Below are 16,624 nucleotides of genomic sequence, written 5' to 3' on the forward strand. Positions count from 1 at the left end.
GCCGCTGTCTCGTTTGGGTGCTCGATCCCTTTGTTCATCTGGCGTCACATAGTGGTCGCTTTAGGCCTAACCTCGTGGGCTACGATGATTGTGTTCTAAAGCATATTTTTGCGAGAAGCCTGAACGAAATGCACGAGCTTCGTTACCCGTTTGTTTTCGCTATTATGCACCATCGTTTTTACGTGAGCGTGAGTGACCGTGACTTGAGAGAAAAAAAGAACCTGGTTCGGTTGAGCCGAAGCGACCTCGGCAGCCTTCTAATCGCGTTAAGGTGGGTTCACGTGCAAGCAAATGAGCGAGCAGAGCGGTAGAGCGGCGCGTTGCATCGAAGAATTTGCACATTTATTGAACCTCTTTCCTCTGGCCGTTAGATGCGCCGCGACCGCTCGAAACGGCTTTGTGCGCCGCGGCGGCACAAATTGCTAGCGTTTCCGCTCCTATGTGAAGTGGCCTTTGGACTGCGTACGACTTCGCGTCTCCGGTCCTCGTGGTTCGTACAGTGTCGCCATATGCAACGCCAGTATTGGGCTCGATGCCCTCAGGCTGTGACAATAGCCTTGCTTTGTTCGAACAAAGCCCGCACGCTTAGTGAAATCGCGAAGCCTTCAGCTTGCTCAATCTCCAACCTGCGTTGTGGACAATGCACTCTTTAGATATCATTAATATTAGGCTATTTTGTTATGACAACCAACGTTTTGCATTGATGCTGCAGTCTCGGGAATACTTGATGTTGCGGTAGCATTGCTATACGATAGAATGTATGCGGAATGAAGAAAATTACCAAATTCCAGGCATGCTAGAACGTCAGTGCTAACAGGTTATGTGAAATACCTAACTGAAGCGCATAAACCAATACAAAGGATCGCGTCGCTTCGCTTCACGTCATCTTTTGTTTTTAATTTTTTCTGAGAGGACCCATAAAAGGGGTTCCAGCCGAGCCGCGCATTTGTGACCGGCGGCGCGTTCCTGCCGTGAATGCCTTGCCGAACGTTCGCCTTGCGCACGCGCACTGTTCGTCTCGACGCTCCTCGAGCACGCGCTGCTGCACGCGTCGCCCGTGCGCCTGTGTGTTCCGTCCATGCTGCTGACCTGACACGGGACGGGTGCTGTGGAACGCTCTTCAGCTTGGTCAGTGCCTTGATCCACGGCACGTTTCCGACCGCTGCTGTCTCGTTTTAGCCCGTTCTTCTTGGTGCACAGCAACCTCTCTGCAGCTCCGCACCCCAGTCCCCTCAGCGCATTTACGATTCCTTTATGGTTTATTTGGGTTTAACGTCCCAAAGAGACTTAGGCTATGAGGGACGCTGTGGTGAAGGGCTCCGGAAATTTCGACCACCTGGGGGTTCTTTAACGTGCGCTGACATCGCACAGAACACGGGCCTCATGAATTTCGCCTCCATCGAAATTCGACCGCCGCGGCCACCGAACCCGCGTCTTTCGGGTATCGTGTTTCTGTTCATTACTCTGTTACCGCCGCATTTTTGGCTTGGGCTATCCGCATTACCCGTCACAGTGGCTCAGTGATTAGGGTGCTCGGCTACTGTTCCGGAGTACCCGGGTTCGAACCCGACCACGGCGGCCGCGTTTCGATGGAGGCGAAATGCAGAGGCGCTCGAGTGTTGTGCGATGTCAGTGCAGGTTAAATATCTCCTGGTGGTCAAAACTTTTTCAGAGACCCCACTACGGCACCTCTTTCTTCCTTTCTTTTTTCACTCGCTCCTTCTATCCCTTCCCTTCCGGCGTGGTACAGGTGTCCACCGAGATATGCAAGACGGTTACTGCGTTATTTTCTTTCCTTAAAAGCCAATTTTCAAAAAATACCTCTCCCCGGATTGTGGTCGCTATTTCTCGCGACTGCGTGTTTTTTTTGTTGTTTTTTTTTGGGTGGGGGGGGGGGGGGCTGCCGGGTGAAGTCAAGGCAACTTAGCAGCTTGACGAGTTTGACCTTGAACCGAGGAGAAACCATGTGAGAGCTATGACGTCACTTAGCCGCCACCGTCGCGTTCATTGTGATCATTGGCATTGTCGTTCACGATGTTGCGGACTCCGTCGATTTTGAAGAAAGGAAGGGAATTGGGGAAGCGCGTTTCCCACAGCGAGCATGTGCTGACATTCTCCGTGACAGCAAGCGTTATCCGCGGCAAGGAACGTGCATTCTTTACGCCCGATATATAAATGAAAAAAATTGAAGGCTGATTCGACGGACGGTAATTCGAAAGTTCAGCCCAGGTCTCCGCAAGCCGCCAGCTACCGCTTGGCAGGTGTCGTGTTACGTTGCTAGCCCCCCTCCGGCATCGTCCCGTAGCAGCCGCCTTCCGGCTGTCCATTCCTCTCGCCGTGTCAGGTGGCGCTTCGCTCTGCTACTTCGTGCCAACACGTCACCTGTCACACTCCGTAACACGTCATCTGTCAGGTAGCATGTTACAGCGCCTACGATGCGGAACGCAGGGACGGGCGAGCTGCGCCCTAAACGGAATGAAACTGAAGAAGTCACTGCAGTTGAATACGAAGCGAAAAGTTTCACCACGTTTGGTAAAGCATTCATCGCATAGGCCGGAGAATAACCTTGGGCGACCGTCAGCCTAACCACGTTAGCCGTGTATGACCGTACGTGGTACAGTTATGGCGTCGCTCTTGACCCTTTACCTATGACCTTTAGTTCACCTCTGCTCTTTGACATTGGTTGATACTACGTCTAAGCCATGTCGTGTGTGTATATAATATAGAACGGCCGTGAATGCAGGCGCTGCCATGGACGAGCCTGAGGCACTTTGCAAGCGTCCTTGCTTTTCGCTGAATTCCAGGGTTAGCCAAGTTGTTTTTTTTGTTGTTTTAGAAAATTGTTTTTATTCTCACGTATACAGCTAGACGAAAAGCGTGCGCGTGTGTCTCAAGTATATTGAACGCGCGGCGGGGTTTGTCGTTTGCCGCTTCTTCGTTGCTGTGGGGGGAGGGCTGATCACTTTTGTGTGAAAATTAAGACCCTGCGCGACAGCTATTGCCTCGCACTAAGTTCTTCAGTGCAAGGGCTATACGACGCTGTTTGGGGGAGCTGCATGTTTAGTCGCGTTTAGTCACGGAGCATGCCATTATCGGCTTACACAGCTGTCTGAGTTGGGACGGCTGTTCCGACCTGTTCTCTCGACCACAGTATACTGAGTTTTCGGTCACTGACCATGTCAACTATGTTAACTGCAGTCAGCTGACCACTTTCACATGGTCAGTAAACCGAAGATTCATTCTGCTGACCTGACCAGACGGCATTCCATCAAACCATCGACTAAGTACTGTATACCAGATGTTTTTTCCCGTTGAGCAGACAAGGGAAGGGGACGAAAGGGGCTCGTTAAGAAATACATGACGCAAGCCAACAGTGACCGAACCAAGGAGCATAGGGAAATTTAAAAAAAAAATATTTTGTGGTGTTCATCAGTGGGGGCTTAATATGGCAATGACTTTTTAAATAGTCTCTTTGCGACCTTAAACCCCCATAAAAAGCGAAACTTTTCAAAGATAATTCATTAAAAAGCAGAAGAAAAACAACCACATGCCGCCGGTGGGATCCGAAACCCACGACCTCTGAATTTCGCGTCCGGTGCTCTACCAACGGAGCTCCGGCGACGCCTGTCCAGTCTTCTGCTTTCGGCAGTGTATATATGCGTGTCGTAACGATCGATATGATCGCAAACGCAGCCGATATATAGAGCCGGCGTTAAATGGGCATTTTCGGCTCGCAGCAGTGCCTTCGGCCAGCGGTGGCAACCAAGCCACACCTCCTGCTCCGTCGCCCGCCGGTCCCTCGTGGGTTTCGTTCGCGCAAGCACTCCAGCAGGGCGCCGCGGCCAGCCCGCAGCCGCGCGCCGTCAGCGGCGGCCCGACCACGGCCGCGGATCCCAGCGCTCACCCCACCGCTCAGCCCAGCGCCTCCCGTCCCAGCTACGGGGCCGCCGCCGCCGCGGGTTCCGCCAAGGTAGCTTCCAGCAGCCCCCGGCCTGCATCCGCAGCAGCCGCCGTGAGTGGCACTCAGCCGGCAGCAGCTGCCCTACCACCGTCGCCACCAAGCACGCCGCCCGTCGCGCTGACACAGCAGACCCCCGCAGCTGGCGACCAGGCCACTTCAGGCGACGATGTCAGGATCAAGGTCCGTACTGTTTTCCCAAAAGGGCTTCATCTTGAGCCATGCCATGTAGTTCGTTTAACCTCGTTATAAGGAAGCTGAAAGTTCGTTCACGGCTGTTGCTTCGTTATATGCACTGTTGAAGGAGCTCCCGAGGGGAATCATAATTCCTTCGTTATATTCATTATTTCGTTATAAACCATGCTGTGCATCTCGTTATGCCAGCGGTCCAAATACATTTGAACCTCTTTACAACGAAGTTGAAGGTTTCCGGCGGTTACTTCGTTATAGCTGTAGCTTCGTTATAGCCCCTGATGGCCGAGCTTCCACGTGCAATCATAATTTCTTCGTTATATAAGTTATTTCGTATGAAACCGCTTCGTTACAAAGAGGTTCAGCTGTTAGCTTCAAGGCAAGAGGAAACCTCACCTCTCCAAAACATCGACTTAAGTGGACGGTACGAGAACCGAACTCCGGTATAATACAACTGAAGAAAGAAGCGGCATGTGCCTCTCGATAGAGGCCCTCCAGCCAATGGCGTCGACTGGTTCCCATGACGTCATGGTTACTCAATCCTCTTGGACCTGTGTGACATCTCAGGGAGTGGCATATGAAAGGATATGAACCACCGCTTGATCAGATTGACAGCGGCGCCCGGAGAATCGGCCGACGCCGTAGGCTGCAAGGCGTCCTTTGAAGTGCATCCGTCGCTTCTTTCTGGAGTTCCAGCCGACTACAGGGCTTAGTTTTTACTGCTGAAAAGTGCTGTGGGTAGCAAGCATCGTGGTAGTGCATGACGTATAGGGCGCTCTGGAAGTGAAACGTAAGATTTAGCTGCTGACAATGCCTAGATCGAGAACAACGTTTCGGAACCGCTACGGGTTCCTTGGTCAACAATGAGGAGGACAAGGCGAGTGGCTGAAATTTAAAACCGAAGTTTGTGACGTAAAGACCGTACTTAAATGAGTGGTTCGAATCAGACCGGGCAGCTGCAATACATTTCGATGGAGGCGAAGCGCTAAGGCACCCCTGTGCTTTGCGATGTCAGTGTACAATAAAGATCCCCAGGTGATTGAAATTATTCCGGAGCCCTCCACTACAGCACCTCTTTCTTCCTTTCCTCTTTCATCCTTTCCTTTTTCACTCCCTCCGTTTTCCCTTCCCTTATAGGGTGTTTCATGTGTCTGCCAATATGAGAAAGATACAGCGCCATTTCCTTTCCCCAAAAATCAATTTTCAATTTTCAGTTTCTTCTGTGAGGTTCAGGGCCTTAGTCTCACCTGGATAAAGGGTGGCTCAAGCAATTGGTGCGTCGTCAGGTTTAGCCTTGGAGTTAACTACTTATACGCCGGCGGCCGAGTGTTTTGTTGCCAGCGTATGAAATATTGTTTTTAAAGTGAAATTTTTACTGGCCACAGGTTGAGCAATTTTGCATGATTCCTGGAGAGCACGTGGAGCAGTAATGACACATGGCATTTCTCTCTTTCGCTCTCTACCCACTACTGTGCATGCCCCACTAGTAGCACTGAGCCACAGGTGTTCCACCTGCCTTTCCTCAAAATCCAACTTTCAATTTTGTTTTCTCTTTCCTCTTTCCCTCCCTCCTTTATCACTTCCTTCTTGGGGTGGTTCGGGTGTCCACTGAGATATGTGAGATGGTAACTGTGCGATTTCCTTTCCTAAAAAACCAAAGAAAACAAGTTAGTGGAAGGACTTGGTAGAGTTCATTGGAGTTCACAATTTTGCAATGACCATTCATTTTCACGAAAGGAAAGGCGCACAACCAGGAAAGGCGCACAACCGGCTCTGCGGGACAGTGGAGAGCTCAATCTCGCTTCCCCTTTGTATATCCTGGATTAGCTGGGCTAATCCAACCCGCCGCGGTGGCTCAGTGGTTAGGGCGCTCTGCTACTGATCTGGAGTTCCCGGGTTCGAACCCGACCGCGGCAGCTGCGTTTTTATGGAAACAAAACACTAAGGCGCCCATGTGCTGTGCGATGTCAGTGCAGGTTAAAGATCCTCAGGTGGTCGAAATTATTCCGGTGCCCTCCACTACGGAACCTCTTTCTTCCTTTCTTCTTTCACTCCCTCTATCCCTTCTTTTATGGCGCGGTTCAGGTGTGCAGGGATATATGAGACAGATGGTGCATCATTTCCTTATCCCAAAAAGCAATTATTATTATTATTCCTATTATTATTATTATTATTATTATTATTGGGCTAATCGACATTAACTTTTCTGGCGGGAGGGGGGGGGCGGAAGGAAATGGTGCAGTGCCCCCAACCGCCCCCGTAAGGGAAGGGACAAGGGTGGGGGGAGTGAAAGAAGAAACGAAGTAGTGCCGTAGTGGAGGGCTGAGGAATAATTTCGACCTCCTGGGGATCTTTAACGTGCACTGACATCGAACAGCACACGGGCGCCTTTCGCCTCAATCAAAACGCAGCCGCCGCGGTCGGGTTCAAACCTGCGAACACCGGGTCAGCAGCCGAGCGCACTAAGCACTGAGCCACCGCAGTGAGTGCATTGTCTTTTTTATTCACGCGTTAAATGCGCTTTTACTCCAAGCGAAATGTTGCACTGTCGAGCCCAAACTTCCACTCTGACAAACTGATGTTTCCTTGGGCTGTAGCTGTTGATTCTTATAAATTACGCGTCTGCACATTGTCAATTCATAGAAAGATTCCCGTATGTTGCTCATATTTAACTGTTAATGAGCGGCTGGTGCGTCTTTCCGACCTCCACGAATGCCGAAATTTCCACTGTAGTTCCTTGTGCCGAGCTTCGGTGCCGGGCGCCGGTTTGTTTCATCATGAATAATTAAATTTTTCCAATTTTTTTCACCCCAATCGGGACCATTTCTGTGGGCCACCTTGGACATGTGACGTCACCAGCTGCATGCCAGTCAATATTTGCTCGGAGATTGGTCAAGAAGAAAAAAAATAAGACCTTTGTTTTTGGCCATTTCACACAAACAGTGGTCTGTCGCTTACAGTCTCCAGTTTAGTCAGTCAACGCACCGAGAGGTTCTGTGACAGTATGCATGACGACAAGCCTCGATCTCGGCGTCATACTTCGGGAGAAACCAAGTTTTGGTTTCGGCGTTCTTTGTTTTTCCTGTTTTAAAAAGCTTCTACTCAGGATTCTGAAAAACGGTTTTTGAGGCACAGAGAAGGGATTCTTAAGAAATGTGATGCGAATGGGAACACAATACCACGTCTAAACATATTCAAAATAGCCCACATTTTCCCTTTGAGTGGTTCAGAAACCTTGCAAGAAATGCTTCTACAGCTGTGGCACCATCATGGCCTTGGTTCACTGTATAAATAATTTAAGGCAGAAAAATAACAAGTAATTACTGTCTCGCTTTTGATGAACACCGCGACTACGCAGTGCGGTTCCTTGATTTTGCAATCGTCCCGATCGTCCCTGTCATATCCGCTCAAAATAGCACAAGGCTCTGAAATATAATCCGAGGAAAGTACAGGGTCGGTTAAAAGTTCTCAGGCCAAAGGGTCTGCTTTTGAGCTGTATTATCAGGCAGACATGACACCACCAGACTCAGAATATCCGTAGAAAGCGGAAGAGGTATCGTTCTGTGCTCTGGGAACCTTGATAGCTTTATTCGCGTCTTAAATGCCATGATATACCGATGAAACAAGCAAGCCCTCTGGCCCCGAAACTTTTGACCAACCGGGTACAGAACCAAATATTCAGAACCCACAATCCCGAGCGAAGGTTGGCAAGCTCTTTCCAGTGACTTTTTCACGCCCGCGCATTTCTCCGCCTCGCGCTCCTGCGTATTTTTGTTCAGATGTGTCTGTCGGTTAGATTAAGAAGTAAGGCAGCTGCTATGGCCGCTGCCAGTAATAAGCGTCGCTTCGGCGGTTCAGGAAGCCCCCCCGACCCCATTCTACAGGGAGGGGGGGGGGGGTGGGAAATCCCGAACGCATAGGCAGCCGGCGGTGGGGCTGAGTGGGTAGGGCTGGCTGAACAGCGCCGACCTGTGAGCATGAAAAGAGTGATGAAAAGATATAGAAAGGCTCGAAGACGCTGAAATTTAAATTTTGACTGCACATAACGTCGCTTGCACAAAACATTTTAAACATTGTCACTGGAGGATATTCTTGTTCAAGCGCTGTCCTTTAAAGGGCTCGCTATAATGCACGGGGTGCAGGAGGCTTTTTCCATTAAGACCCACCGGAACCGGTCCTGCGCTGTAGTGTAAATCGAAGACCATTCGGCCAAACTTATGTGACGCTCAACACACGAAACAGTGCGTCCATACTTAATTGTTCATGCTCTGCTCTAATTACCTCCAAACACGGCGCAGGAGCTCGAGAGAACCCTACCCTCTCACTTCCCACGGCGGCCTGCCCACGGCCAGCTGGGCCGGACCATACAACTTCTTGCCAACCACTTCAGCATCGAGATACCGACTGGCAGCGTCTACCACTACGACGTCGACATCTCCTCGGAAACTGCCAAGGAGACCAAGGTTCCTGAGCAGAAAAAGTACCGATGCCTCAGTACAAAGATCAACAGGATTGTCATCGAGCTCCTAGTAAAGAAGTACCGGCAAGACCTGGCCAACTGCATCCCTGCTTTCGATGGCCGCAAGAACCTGTACACACGCCACCAGCTCAACTTCCGCGAGCGGACATTCACAGTCGACCTCGAGGAAGACCAAAGATCCGAGAAGTTTATAATCAAGATCCAGTACGCGGCCACAGTGAATCTGGACGCCCTGCATGGCGTCTTCCAAAAGCGCGTACAAACTGTGCCCCAGGAAGTCCTCCAGGCCATAGACATCGTCTTGAGGCACAGCCCCTCGATAAACCTTGCACCAGTTGGACGCTCGTTTTTCAGACCGCCGGGACCCAACGAGCACAATGACCTCGGAGGAGGCCGGGAGGTGTGGTTTGGCTACTACACGAGTGTTCGACCCGCCCAATGGAAGCCCATGCTTAACGTCGACATGTCAGCAACCACATTCTACGAGTCGCTTCCACTGGTCGACTTCATGTGCAGGTTCTTAAGCGACAGCCGTCGTGTGTTGACGCCCGCAGACTTCCGGTCATTGCGCGACAACCAGTACGTGCGCCTGAATAGGGAGCTCAAGGGACTCCGTGTCAAAGTGACGCACCTTCCGTACCCGCGCAAGTACAAAGTGGTCAAGATCACGAGGGAACCTGCGAAGGAAATCTATTTTGAATCAGAAGGTAGTCAGATCTCCGTCGCCGACTACTTCCAGAGCCGCTACAGGCGCTTGTCGTACCCGAACTTCCCTTGCGTGCAGAGTGGCAGCCCGACGCATCCGGTCTACATTCCTCTGGAGGTGTGCGAGCTGGCCGAAGGCCAGCACTGTCGGAAGAAGCTCGACGAGAGTCAGACCGCCGAGATGATCAAGCACACGGCCAAGCCGCCAGCCAAGCGCTTCCAGAAGATTCGTCAGTCCGTGCGCGACATGGTCAGCAGCTCGGACAAGTACCTGCGAGAGTTCGGCGTCAAGATCAACACTGAGCCCACTCAGGTTGTGGGCAGAGTGCTCGACCCGCCATCTCTGGTATTTGAGAACAACACCATGTGCAAGCCGCGCGACGGTACGTGGGATCTCCGAGGGCAGCGCTTCTACAAGGCGATGTCCATGACAAAGTGGATTGTTCTCAACGTGAGCCGCTTCGCGCACAAGGATTCCCTGGAAAACTTCATCAGGATGCTGATCCGCATCGGCCAAGAACTGGGCATGCGCATTGCGCAGCCGCTTGCGGTCATCACGTTCGACACAAACCGCCAGCCCATGCGGACCGTTCTCACGGAGCAGCGCAAGCAGTACCCGCAGTTGGAGATGGTTGTGGCAGTGATAACAAAAGCCACGAACTACGCTGAGATCAAGCAGGTGGCAGAGACTGAGCTCTCTCTGCGCACACAATGCATCTTGGACAACAACGTGGTCCAAAAGTGCAACGCAGCGCTCATCCAAAACTTGTGCCAGAAGATCAACGCCAAGATGGGCGGTATCAACAATAGTCTCCTGATGCAGGAGAAGCCGAAGCTGTTTCATACGCCCGTGATCGTCATTGGAGCAGACGTGTCGCACCCATCGCCTGGAGACAAGGTGAGGCCATCCATCGCCGCGTGCGTCGGAAGCCTAGACACTGTACCGTCCAAGTTTCACGCCACCATTCGGGTACAGATTGAAGACTCCGAGGCTAAGGCGCGTGTGGAAATCATTAGAGACCTGAAGGACATGATCAAAGAATTGCTACTGGCTTTCCACCGCGCCACCAGGCACAAGCCCGAGCGGATCGTCTTCTACAGGGACGGAGTGAGCGAGGGGCAGTTCTTGGAAGTCCGTAACTATGAGGTAAGTAACTGCGCCTACTACTATACTGTGCCCACTAAACGCTCATCTTGTTAAGACAGTTTTTCCCGCATTCAATGTCACTAGTGTCATTGGATAACCTTTGTCTTTGGAGAAGCCGACTAGCTGTGCATATACGTAACGACACCGAATTGATCTCCACAGGGATATAATTTCAGGACATCCAGGATATTCATTTCTGGAGACGTCTTGTCGGCGTTAGTTGACCTCAGCTTGATCGTTTCTCTGCAAAAGGTAGTAAACATCCAAGACTGAGGCCTCTGGCGCGGTTTTGTACGTATCCGCTCCGCCTCTCATCCTTCTTACACACGGGCGATTATAACTGCTGTGCAGTTGACCGTCCGTTGAGCTGAACGACAGTTCGAGGTGTTATACCCGTGCCACACGGTCAAGTTTTATGTCATAATTACTTAGTAAATCAATTTTTAACGCAATTGGCGCGGTGCCACACACTTGTATTTAATGACATTCGACAGACTAACTGGCGTTTGCGACCTTCTGAGTTCGCCACACCTCATTCGCTCGAGATCTGTATACTCTTTTCGCCATTCCGCATGCGGAAAGACATGCAACTTTTTTGTGTGAAGTCACTACCCAGAGTATAATCGTTTATTCATAAACAACACTATTTTTAATAGGAATTCATATGTACTGTTATCCTGTGAGCTGACACACGAGTTCTACTTTTACACACTTGTCAAGCAAGAACAGTGGCGTTTTCTACAAAATAATTTTTATATTATATTTGAAGGGCATTGCTGTTATACTTTCTCATTAACACTGTTTATATTCAGGGCTTTTTTACTGCCTTGAAGGCGGTATCGTCACCGGGACTAGTTAAATTATTTATTTATTTATATACAGATACCTTATAGGCCTCTGGAGAGGCATTGTGTAAGGGGGCGATACAGAAGTTAGTGAGAAATAGGCCAGAAATCCAAACATCATATTAAATGTACAGCAAAACACACAAAAAAACAGGTGAGTTCAGATAAGATATCGCAATTCATTAACAGGGATAAAAGTAAAAAAACCACTCTGCTTCATGAAACAAAATCAGGAGAAATGCACGAAGATTTATACAAAAGCCAAATAAAACATATCAGGCATAAATGAGCAAAGCTGCGCATCACGAAACCGAAGAGGCAATAGTCTCAAGCTGCTGAAAACGAAGTTGTACGAATTCTGAGTATTTAAATGACGTGCTAACCGTTATCAACGAAATGTTTGGGTAGATGTTCGCGAAAGGGGTCTTGATTAGCCTGCAGGGCGGTGCAGTCCGGAAGATCGTTCCAGAGACGAATGGCACGCGGGAGTGACGAGAAGTTGAAATCATGTGTGTTGCCATAAATTCGGCATAGCTGCAGTTATAAGTAGGAGGGACGTTGTAGATGTGCTGGCGGTGAATCAGTGGCATGGACGTATTTGTGAAAGATAGATAAAAGGGCAGTCTCGCGACGAATTTGCAAAGGATGCATGGAGCGAAAGTTTGATCTTCAGTTGGGTTGCACTGGACTGATAACTGTAATTTTGCCAAAATGAGACGACAAGCCCGATTCTGGACAGCTTCCAACTTCTCTATTAGATATTTCTGATAAGGTGACCAGATGGATGAAGTGTACTCTAGCTGCGGTGCTACAAAAGTAATATAGGCTTGTTTACGCATGTCAGGGGTAGTGCATAGCAGGTTACGGCGAAAGAAAACTAGTGACCGGGAAGCATTAGCGAAAGTGGTGGATGTGTGTTCAGCCCGAGTAAAGTTTGGTGAAATATGGACGCCTAGATGCTTATACTGCGTATTCCGAGCCAATGTATCGTTATTATTGCGGTATGGAAAATTCGAAGTTGCGCATTTTCGGCTAAAAGTAATTATATTACACTTAGAAATGTTTAGTCATTAGACACGTTTTACACCAGTCGTTTATGCAATCGAGGTGACTTTGAAGTTCAAGGTGGCCATTAGTAAATTTTATTGGTCAATGAATAATGCAGATGTCAGCAAATATGTGTATCTAAGATGAGATTGTTGCTGGCAGGTTATTAATGTAAATTATTAATACTAATGGACAGAGGAGGCTTCTAGCGCCGCGTCCGATGTAACATCGCAAACAGGAAATTAATACTTGTTAACAACGGTGTACTGCAGGCAATTAGAAAGAAAACTACGGACCCATGACAGAGTTAAAGAATGTAATTTAAGCGCACAAAGCTTAGATATTTGTCGGCAATGTTCTACCCGATAAAATTCTTTGGCAAAGTCCAAAAAGGTGGAAGTGGGCAGTTTTCGTGCGAGTGTTTGTTGCCACTTTTGAAAACCGGTACAACCTTTCCTATTCTTCAACCGGTGGAAACCTCACCTGTAGATATTGACTGCTTAAAGATATGAAGGAAGATGATTTTGGAGACAGAAATGGCATTTCTTTAGTATTTTGAATTGATTTAATCAACACCAGAAAAAGAGGGTACTAGGTTATTTATCAGGTGTACTAAGCCATCAAGTGTAATGTCAACCGGCGCCATGTACGGGTAACCAAAATCAGGTGCATACGAGACGTTAGGATTATCTTCTTGGGTGAAAATATATGCGAAAAACGAGTTAAATGCTTTAGGACATTCAGCATCGAAGTAGGGGGTGCTGTCAATATCCTGTATTGATATATCATTACTGACACTGTTCGGACGTATTGTTTTGAAGGACTTGCTTTTATTGTTCTTAAGTAGCGCAGGAAGGGCTTTTTGAAAAAAAAAATTTTTCGTCACAAAGGCCAGAACAACAGAGGTTTAGGTAGGTTTTATATTTACCCGGCGCGCAGGGCGAACATTCGTGCTTTGTATTTTTGTACAACCGTTTTTTTTTCTTATTTCTCATGCATTGATGCTTTCTTGTAAAGCAAGTGTTAGGTTTATGATTTGATAGCGTGATAAGCGGGACATGTTTGGCTACTATTTCGGCGAGCTTGCCTCTAAATTGAACCCGCGGTTATATTCTACTGACTTATATTGAAAAGAGGGTGTCAGAATATTATCAGAAAACATTTGAATTTCGTCATTTATTGGATTGTAATCTCCTCTGTTTAGTTGCGAATCAGTAATGTCAATAAATCTGCCAATAAATAATAATGTCGTTAAATCTGGACGTGTAGCGCCAGCTCCGAAAAAAATGGCATAGGCAAACTTAAGGCTACAAACATCTAGAAAGTGCGCGTGTTGCACGGGTAATAAAAGGCAGCGCCACCTGCTGTTGAGATCTCAGCGCAGTGGAGATACGCAGTTGGACCAGTCTACTGACCCGCTGCATCGGCCGAGTCGGCGGCATTTCCGGCTGCCACATCTTGCTATCTTGGCTAATATAAGTACAACTACAACTTCCATTATAGTCGGATACAACTCAAGAACCCAGCAACTCAAGAACCCTGAATGGACTCTCTTGCAGCCAATGGCATAGACCAATTCTCATGAGCCTGCTTGGGTAACCACGTGGCGAATGCTAGATGAAAGGGGTTAGTCTCCCCCCTCACAGGGAAGACTATTGTCACTGCCACGGCGCACACCGCATTGTCAGCCTTGAGGGCTCGTGATGATAAGCCGAAGCCATTGGCTGGAAGGGGGTCCTTTTACGGAGAAAATCGGCTTCATTCTTGAGTGTATCCGACTATATTCGGATTAGTGTAGCCAGAAAAAAAAAGCCCGCGAAGTGGCACCAGTAAAACAACGGCTGAGCGGTGAAGCCGGACGTTCCTGTACTGAATTTTTTTTGGCTCTGTGTGGTTGTTCACTACAGGTATACTGAAACGCCAAGCTTGCACAGAAATTTTTGTTGAGTGAAGTCAACTAGGTGGTCAATGCGCAGAGTTATGTGCAAACCGATCACGTGATCCGGAATGTGGACCGCGTGAACTCAATTTAGAAGAGTATGCCGAGTAACTGCAGCCGACTGTTATTCATTTAAGCGTCAGTTCGAAAAGCTGCACTTCCGTTGAACTGAACGGTAGCTGAAACGGCTCGTTTAACCAGAGTACAACCGATAATAGCATTGCTTAAAAAAACGGTGATCTTCGCCGTACACTCTTTGTGAAACGACAATTGTATAAGATACGACAGCATAGTTCGTGAACATCCAAATTGTTTGGTTTACATTCTGAACTAGGTAGATATCGTGATGATTCGAATGGCCTTTCAGCCTTGACCGACAGTTTTTGTTTCCGCTCTAAAATCTCGCAGGTGAGCGCCATCCGGCTGGCGTGCAAGGAACTGTCTCCCAACGAGACCTACGAGCCAGCAATTACTTTCATCGTGGTCCAGAAGCGGCATCACACGAGGTTCATGCCCGCCAACGACCGCGACGGCGTGGGCAAGTGTCGAAACGTCCCACCAGGCACGACCGTAGACTCGGTGGTCACGCACCCGCTGGACTTCGACTTCTTCCTCTGCAGCCACTTCGGCATCCAGGTAGGCGTCCTCTTCTCCGCTCTTGTTGCGATTGTCAGCGGGAAGAAATGGTCTGCGGTGTTTTCGTTTATGAATTTGCGGAGGAAATAGTCCGGGCGCCGGCATCGCCAAAGTCGTGTCGCGTCGTTAATGCGCTACAAATTCCAGGAGCGCCTGCGGTGTAGGCCTTCCACATCTTGAGGAAACGGAAGCATGGTTTTCGAGATCACCTACGCGCGAAACTGTGACGGAAGGTTTCCGCTTTACATTGAGTCCATCAGGAGCGCTGTGTGTGACTGTGACGTCATCGTTCACCATTGGGGAAGCGGTATCGGAAGTTGCGCATGGGGGGCCTCTATGGCCAGTGCTCAGTGATGCTGTCATGTGGATATGGTCATTGGTTTTTATTCTCGAGGTGGCGTCTACTGAGACATGATTGCAGAAGGTTGGGTGAAAAGAGAAGCGCTTGATGTTTAGCTCTTACGTAAAAGATGGAAGCGGCTTTTAAGTCTCAAAAAACGGTCAAAAATTGATTTTTGTTTAAATAGTCGTGTCGGCTTGTATGCCTCGGTGTTTATGCTGTCCCGAAGTCGGGACACCGACATAGATGACGATGACCGACCAATGCGCTGATGACAGCCAGCCAGGAAATAATAGTTATTCACTGTATTTATTGGCGCGAGGGCATCTAAGGCCAGATAAAGCCAGAAACATGTTGTGCATGCGGCATTAGCAGCAGGGCAAGTGCATGGGTTGCTCATGGGCACTGTCGGTTTTTGTATATTGCGTTTAAACACTGTCCTTCCCACGTAATGGCGCATTTAAACCGCAAACACCACGCCACACCACATCGCACCACAAGCAGGACCACACCGCACCACCACATACCTCGACACGACGCGACACAACATGACACGGCCCTTGGAATTCTCGCATGTGAATAAGTGTACTCCTCGGCGCACCCGCAGGGCACCAGCCGGCCGGCCCACTACTATGTCGTGTGGGATGACTCCAAGTTCAGCGCGGACGACCTGCAGAAGCTCAGCTTCTACCTGTGCCACACATACTCCCGATGTGCAAGGAGTGTGAGCATCCCGGCCCCTGTGTACTACGCGCACCTGGCCGCCTTCCGTGCAAAACACCACATCGCCAGCAAGCTGGAGACGTCCGGCGCGGTCAGCCAGTCGTCTGAGGGCGGCGGTGACACAGTGTTGACCACTGCCCAATACGTGGAGGCCGTCAAGGTGCTGCAGGAAATGCAGGCCTCCATGTACTTCGTGTAATGGAGGAGGTTCTCCGCTGCCCCTGCATTCCGGTTACGGTGAGCCTGGAGGCGCACCACTGACGTCATACCCAACAGTTCTGGAGAAAAGCAATCTGGAACGGGAAAACGTTTAAAGGCATTTGCAGGGAGGGTGTTATATAGGGTATAGGGAGGGTATTATGAGCGCAGTGTTCGTCATATATTGTAAAATTCTACTACAACAATCAATATATCCCCAACCTACCGCCTGCAGGCTTGCATTTTTTTTTGCTATTAACGTTTTTGCTACCGTCCAAAGTGTTCCTCATTGGTTTTCTATTACAGTCATAACTGCTCGATGCGAGCAATGGAAACAGTATAAAAGGAAGATTTTTCCAGATATCGGAAGAATGGGCCTTGAATATTTCAATACCAGAATCTTACACTTTCCCA

General features: G+C 49.2%; 1 protein-coding gene across 1 annotated transcript; it reads left to right on the forward strand.

Moving 5' to 3' along the window:
* The first annotated feature begins 2,702 nt into the window (after positions 1-2,702).
* LOC144121144 (protein argonaute-2-like) lies at positions 2,703-16,360 on the forward strand. Its single transcript, XM_077654140.1, has 5 exons — positions 2,703-2,709; positions 3,738-4,141; positions 8,449-10,482; positions 14,722-14,949; positions 15,897-16,360. Exons 1-5 carry the CDS (start codon positions 2,703-2,705, stop codon positions 16,209-16,211), a joined length of 2,988 nt encoding a protein of 995 aa, XP_077510266.1. The 3' UTR covers positions 16,212-16,360.
* The last annotated feature ends 264 nt before the right edge of the window (positions 16,361-16,624 follow it).

Source organism: Amblyomma americanum, chromosome 1 (assembly GCF_052857255.1).
Source record: "Amblyomma americanum isolate KBUSLIRL-KWMA chromosome 1, ASM5285725v1, whole genome shotgun sequence".
Taxonomy (NCBI): Eukaryota; Metazoa; Arthropoda; class Arachnida; order Ixodida; family Ixodidae; genus Amblyomma; species Amblyomma americanum.

Excerpts from the sequence above, each read along its gene's own strand:
- LOC144121144 (XM_077654140.1), top strand. Across the intron at positions 10,483-14,721 it reads TGGAAGTCCGTAACTATGAG|GTGAGCGCCATCCGGCTGGC; the intron begins GTAAGTAACTGC and ends AAAATCTCGCAG. Across the intron at positions 14,950-15,896 it reads GCAGCCACTTCGGCATCCAG|GGCACCAGCCGGCCGGCCCA; the intron begins GTAGGCGTCCTC and ends GCGCACCCGCAG.